Raw genomic sequence first — 7,483 nt, 5'->3', positions numbered from 1 at the left:
AGCTACACATTGGTCTATCTGTGCTCTGCCTACCATGGGTATCGAAACCCGGTTTCTAGCGTTGTAAGTCCGCAGACATTCCGCTGTGCCACCGGAAGTGTGAAGGGGGGGGGCAATGTGAGCATTTTTTTTTCACTTTCTAAAAACCTTTTAAGCATTTGAGTGTATTTTTATATAGGGAAAAATGAGTTATTTATTTGCTTACTTAAATTGCTTTTATGAAAATTCTTAAATTTTGGCAAAATTCAAAGTTCGAAAGTGTAATAAAAGTAACTGACGGGCTTACCTTAAGGGATTTTTGCTAGAAGCGACGTTGTCAGTGTGTTTTTAATCAAAATAATGATGTTTATGGTCAAGTATCACTTCTTCTGTCAATAGCACCTGTGAGGCAAAAAGCTCGAGGAGAGCGTCTCTGTAAATAAGTCATGCCCTGTAAGAATGGCAGCCCAATATGTCTCAGATGAAAGCGGTGAGTTAGTGCGATTTATTTGAGTAAAACTTTTATTGCGCGTTTTGGAATTTAAGCACTCTTATAGCATTTTTCTTGAAGTGTAGAATAGTATTAAAGGTTTGTTTATGCGTAAAAAAACGTATTGTGCACTAAAGAAAATTTAGAATTTTAGTAATATGGTTTAATTGATAAAACAACAAAACACATGGTAAAACTAAAATAATGGTGCGTGGGCAATTTAAAAAAAATCATAAAATGTCTTTATCAAATGATAAATCATAAATTGATGCACAAATATCATATTTATGCACAAACTTTTGCTACTAGTACTAGTAATAAGTATAAAATAAATATTTAAAAACGTTTTCTGGGTACTCTTGGACAACGAGATCTTAGCTTATTATTTATCACTTTCAGTTTCACATGGACATGCATATGTACTTTCAAAGTTAAAGTTAAACCTCAATGTCTTGAAGTAACTTGTTTACACTAGGAAGTTGAAGAAGGAATATATGCAATTTAAGAGTAATACTGAACATTTTTTTTTATGGAAGAACGCATAATAGAATTAGCATGCCTTTTTACAATAGTGCTAAAGTACATGCAAGTTGTATAATAATACTAATAAATATCTTAATACTCACAAACTTACATTAGTTGCATAATTGTGAAATATTTATTTCACTTTTTTAATATTCTTTACTCTACTGGGATAGGACATTTAGTTATGAATTATTTCCTCTAACAAAAATTCATGCAGGTTTCACTTTAAATTAGATTCAAATATATTTTGTAATAAATTTGATAATGATAGTAAGATTCTGAGAATGGCTGGTGTTTTTTGGATGTCTTTATTGCTCAGATGGAGTAGCGCAATCGCAGACTTTGGTAGAATGTAGAAAATAAGTTAAACTGATTTGAAGTGTAAAACATTTATAGTAATTATACTTGAAATTTGGTAATATAAAAAAGACTAACTTTTTTTGTAAGATAAGCTGGTTTTATTAAAAAAAGAAGATTTATTTCCATTGATGTTTTCTATGAATTTATTTAAATTAAAATTTTAATCTTGATATGAATAGTTATAGGGATGTAAGTGTAATGTACAGACAACAAGGGACATTTGGTCCTTCAAGGGTGTCCTTGCACACTCATGGTAAATAAAAGTAAAAATTTAAACATACCCTTCATTTTTTTTAGGAAATCATCACTTTCTTTCTTAAGTGTCAATAATGTGATCATGTTTACTTGTGCTGCTGATGATTTATTTGCAGAAAAATGACAAATAATTTTGGGCCTGGTATAGCCAGTTGGTTAGGGCGCTTGACTCACAATATGTGGGTCATTCCATCAAACACGCTTACCTTTTCAGCCATGGTGGTGTTATAATGTGAAGGTTAATTCCCTATTTGTTGGTAAAAGAGTTGGCGGTGGGTGGTGATGACTAGCTGCCTTTCCTATAGTCTTTCACTGCTAAATTAGGGATGGCTAGCACAGATAGTCCTCGTGTAGCTTTTTGCAAAATTCAAAACAAACCAAACCAGATGATTTATTCCTTAAGTAAATTATCCTGTTAAAAAAATAAAACTATCTTAACTGGAATCTTGCCTGCTTTTTCCAAATCTTAAATGTGTATTCTCTCATCTTATTTTCTTCAGAATATAGCAGAAAGATATCAGTCTTTATTCTATCAGTCCTCTGGATAATCTTGTAAACTTCAACAAAATCAACTCTTACCCATCTGTACTCAAGACAGAATAAATGAGATCTTAATTTGTTCTTTTAAAATTATCCTTTCTTAGATAAAGAGACTAAACTATACTCTGTTCCATTTGAGGTTAAACTAGTTATCTGTTTAGAGAGAAAATTAACTTGTTGGAGCAGTAAGAGATAGCCTCATGTTTCATATTTTTTGTCATACTGTGAACTATTAGAGCTGAGCAATTAGTGGAATTTTCTAATCAATAAATCAAGCAGCTCATTAATTGATTATATCTGACCAATTAATTATTATGTCATCAAAGCAAAATTATAGGGGGGATATGTAGTGATCGTAATCGAAGTAAAAAAAGACAAGTTAAAACGCTACAATTGGTTAACAGTTGGGTGTTAATCTACCTGAAGCAGACAGACCAATGTTCTGTTGAAACACATAATGTTTTTTATTTAAAATAATTTTATTTATGCATGCAAGTCCTTGTTTGTTAATTTACTATTATATTAAGTTATGCCTCATTTCAAGTAAATGATTTTAGTTATTTTCCTAGTTCTCATTTTAGCACTACATTAACAAGCTCTTATGTTCATGTAGGGAAAAAAACATTTGAATTAAACTTGTAAAATTGTTCAAAATAGTTTACATTAATTATAAATGTAGGATTTGAAGGGTTATGTTTTTGGAAGACACATTAGTATCTGAAAATGGATAAAATTTTAAAATGATTAATACTTTTTCTTTGTCATAAATGTTTCTCTTATTTATTTCAGGGAAATTACTTTTTGTATTGTTAGTAAAAGGTATCATTTTAATTTTTCAAGAAGATTGATAATTATTTTAAAATTAGTACACTCAAATAGAATAAGGAGGGCATTTGAAGCTTTTGTTTGAATTTTTTTTATTCTTTTTATTAGAGAAAGAAGTTAGCTGAATATTTGCAAAAGTGAAGTGCCTAATTGGGCAAAGGATTAAAGATGTTTAGATCTAACAAAGCAGTTAAAGTCATGGTTGAATGAAGTTATTTTTCTTCACATTATTCTTAATTAATGTATTAAGGATTTTGAATTAGAAGTATGTAATTCATTGAAACCATGAAGATCATTCAACAGAAATGTTGACCATATTATCCTTTTACATTTACAGTGCCTTGGACTATATTTTGTATATTTAAGTTTTATCTTGTTCTAGCTGATTTATTCTATTTATCTTTGACACAACTAAATGGGAAAACTGAGTTGTTGAATAATTCAATTCATGAATTCACATTCATACTTTATATTAATGAATATTACACAATAGCTTTTTATTATGTTACAACAATCTTTGTGTCATTTTGAATAGGACATAATGCTTGCTTTGTCATTCTCCACTACAATTAAATTACTAACAGAATTATATTTTGCAACATAGCAACAGAGAATCCTTTACTAAGAAGTCTGTAATTCTATTGGCTTCTTGAAAACTTTGGATTAATACTTAGAGAATCAGTATAGTTAATATGTATAGGAATATTAGTTTTGTATAAGATGTTTAGAATTTACAAGTTCATAAATAAACCAATCAGTATCAAGATTTGTTTGTTTTTTTGAGATTTTACAAAATAAGCTTTTTTTTTAACATTTTAAAGTTTTCCTCTAAAAACAAATTCAAGGTCTTTGTATCATAATGTTCCATTTCATCTGGCTATACCTGCTCTTTGTGGTATTATCAAGTAACTCAAGTTGAAATTTTTAAATTCAACAGTCATTCTAATATTTGTAATGACAGTGATAAATTTTGTGTAATAGTAGAAAGAGCCAATAAGAACTATCATCATGCATGTCATGTAGAGTACCTGGAATTGTTCACTAATAACATTAAAGGATAACAAGAGACCTTTTGATTCATCTAGGTAACATCCACCACACCTGAAGACAACCTATTCCAGAGGACAGCCATTCCTTTAGAAAAATATAACTGTCTTAGCTGAAGATGACTGTTTTCCTGCCAAAATTTATATTTGTTTCCCCTAGTCTTACTGTTCTCACCATTAAATATGAAAAAAAGATGATGCAACAACACTATCAATTCTCTTAACAATTATAAACATCTCAATCAGAACCTCTTCTTTTTTCAAGAGGAAACAACCTCAAGAGACTTTAACCTATATTCCTATGATAACATTTGTATCCCAAGTATTCTTCTCTGAACCCTTTCCAACAATTCAGTGTCCTTTCTGAGGTAAGGAGCCAAAGTGAACACAATACTCTAAATGTGTCCTAACCAGTAACCCATATAATGACATTAAAACACTTTCAGACTTGTATTCAATATTTTGGTAGATACAACATAAATTCCTTAGCCATTTACAACTTTTGACCCACCCACCTCATCACCACTATAAAATTACCTATGGTAATATGAATATGAGAGTCTAGCTATATTTAGGTTTATCTTTGATGATGATTTAATTCTCTACTGTTTTTTTATGTTATGACTGAAGTATCAGTAGCATTGCAAATTTATTTTCCAACTCTAGGTACATACATCCCAGCTACACAGAGAACAGATGGCTCATGGCGTAAGCCAAGGAGAGTTAAAGAAGGTTATGTTCCACAGGATGAAGTTCCTCTGTAAGTATTGCCTTGCAAATTACATGTACATAAATCTTTTCTCATTGCTATAATTGTATTTGTGTTAATTTTGATTACATTCAGCATTGTTTTTCCATGTATCATAATTTTACATAAGTGCATTTTAAAACTATTATGGTACATTTTGCAAATTAATGCATGTTATGTTAATGTATGATATCAGAAATAATAATGTTGTTTGAATGTACAACTTGCTGTGTCTAACTAGAAATGAGAGGCCTGATGAGGACAGTACTCATGTTATATCTAAAGAACCAGAACTATTCTCTAAAAGGAATGACTTCAGGTCATGCAAACCTGGTGTTAAATAGCTTGTATAAATGCTTAATATTTTTGTATTTGATGCATTCCTGTGATATATGCTTCATTGACATACTTTTACTGCACAGAATATGAACACATAAATAGTAACAAAGTAGTCGATCCAGTGTGGTGACTGGCTAGCATATTGCAGGATTTGAATATTTAAAAGCACAAACATATATAAAACTAATTTGTGTTTTTTTTTTATATGATATATTAGCACTAATAATAAATGTTGATATGTTAAGAAACTTCCTATGGAATCACACTGTAAGAAGTAGAGATAAAATTCCATCATTTTAAAACAATTGTCATTATCTGTTACCATATATGGTTTACTGTTTCATAGTGTTTGAGCAATCAATAGTACTATAGTCAAATACATGCATCCAAGCTACACAGAGAACAGAAGGCTCATGGCATAAGCCAAGGATAGTTAAAAAAGGTTATTTCATTGTTGATTTTGAAACATTGATGCCAGAATTAATATTCAATGGATTGAATAATGAAACTCTAAATAAAATTATTAAAATATTTTGTGATAAATATAAAAATATATTAAATAAATATATAAAAGTAAAAATTTAGGAGTTTTGCTTAAAGTTTCCAATAAGTATTTTTAGTTTTTAGTAAGGTCGTATATACAATTTGGCATTACTTTTATGTGGATGAACACCTTATCGCATATAAATGCTTGTGTAAAGTCTGAAAATTGGTAGTTACAGTAGAGTTAATTGGTGGTGGTTGGGAGTTATACCAGTTAGTTTAAATAACTTGGTTGGGTTTTCATAACTCTGTACTAGTAGAATTTATCTGCTTTACTACTAATTAAGTTAAATTAGTGCTTTTCTACTATAATGTGGGCTGGAATTCCAATTTCAGGAGGCAGGTTTATCTTACTTACCCCCAAGTGGTAGTACCTTATTTCTTTTATGTTGGAAGCAGTCATCTTCCCACATCTGTCTGCAGGCAGTGAAGAGTGATATAGATGTGGGATGTTGTGGGCTTGAGCACCCACATCTTGCTCTCCTAAGTTGAATTTCTTTTGATGATTTTATTTGATTTTTTTATGGATTTCTTCATGTGAGACTGGCGAACAGAGGTTAAGTCTGATAGATGGTGTATCCCCACCACAATGTAGGTCCTACTTCCACAGTCACCTCCAAAATCCAGGACAAATTTTGTATTCCACATTATAAACTGTACCCTGGGGATCCTTTTAATTTATGTAGCATCTTTAATTTAATTTTGTTTTCTTGTTTGGGTTTGTTTTGTTCATTTATGTATCATTTACCACAGGTTTGGATTTGCTGTTTTTAATGGTCCTTCCTTTTGATTTTATCTTGCTTGATTGTTTAAGTATTAATTTTCTATGCATATATTACAAAATAAACAGCTTTGATTCTTATCTATTAAGTCATTCATAAGTTTGTTTATGTTATTTTCTATATAATTTGAGACTTGTGATGCATTATTTACGTATTGTATGACAAAAGAGGATATCACTTTGAGAAACATTAAGTACATTCAGGGAGGTTTTTGGAAAATACTTTCACTGAAGAACCACTTTTAGGATGAATTTTTACTTTTTACCCATACATAGTTTGTAGGATTTTTCTTGTAAAACCATCTAGCTTAACATTTATTTCAAACATATCAAAAATTAGCACAGTTATTCTACTTTTCTGACTGTGCCTAGTAAGTGGAAAGTCAACTTTAAAAAGTTTTTTGTTGCACAACAGACTAAAGGTGTTTATATACTGTTAGCTGTAACTTCAAACTGATATACATGGCATTTGAACTTATTTGTTAGATTTGATATTCTAGACAATCAAAGTAGTTATTATATTGAAGAAAGGCCAAGTTAGCTGTGTGGAAGTGATGGTTGAAATCCTATTTGTGCATGTTTATTAGGAACTTTATTGAATATGCTGAAATACTGCGTATAAAAACATTGCAAGTTAATTATAATGTTTTATTTGATACCTTAGCAGGTGAGGTTACTATATTGCTGCTTTTAGTTAAAACTCCTTCCTGAAACACACTTAGCTCAGCTTACACTATACCTTTATCCTGACAAAAGTTTCACTTCTCTGCCCATCTAAGCATTGGTATGAATTTTACTTCATTTGCTCTAGCCTTTATACCCCACTGTATTGCCCAAAGCAACTTAAATTTGTGATTTTCTCCACCTACATCAATGTGCCCCTATCCCAGATCTGTATGTAAGCTCACCATTAATACTTCTTATACACTTTTCTAAACAGCAGGATGTTAAGATGACAGTTTTTTTTGTGTTTTTTTTTCATGGATTTCTCTTCAGTGTTGTATAGCTGTTCACTATGCTTTGAACAATTCCTTTTTTTTTTCAGACATGTT

At 30.5% G+C, this 7,483-nt stretch overlaps 1 protein-coding gene across 3 annotated transcripts in view; it reads left to right on the top strand.

Annotated features, from left to right (window-relative positions):
* The first annotated feature begins 207 nt into the window (after nt 1-207).
* Nucleotides 208-7,483, top strand: part of LOC106473013 (partner of Y14 and mago-like) — a 24,675-nt gene continuing 17,399 nt past the window's right edge. Inside the window, exons 1-2 of one of the 3 annotated variants that reach the window (XM_022401523.1) lie at nt 208-469; nt 4,687-4,780. In XM_022401523.1, coding sequence (XP_022257231.1) covers nt 439-469; nt 4,687-4,780 — 125 coding nt within the window. In that variant the 5' untranslated portion in view covers nt 208-438. The remainder of the gene's footprint in view (nt 470-4,686; nt 4,781-7,483) is intronic. The other 2 variants (XM_022401524.1, XM_013933684.2) reach the window with 2 other exon arrangements.

The sequence above is a fragment of the Limulus polyphemus genome, unplaced genomic scaffold, assembly GCF_000517525.1.
Source record: "Limulus polyphemus unplaced genomic scaffold, Limulus_polyphemus-2.1.2 Scaffold5811, whole genome shotgun sequence".
Taxonomy (NCBI): domain Eukaryota; kingdom Metazoa; phylum Arthropoda; class Merostomata; order Xiphosura; family Limulidae; genus Limulus; species Limulus polyphemus.
Note: the sequence above shows the minus strand (reverse complement) of the source record. Positions and strands in the feature narration are given on the sequence as shown.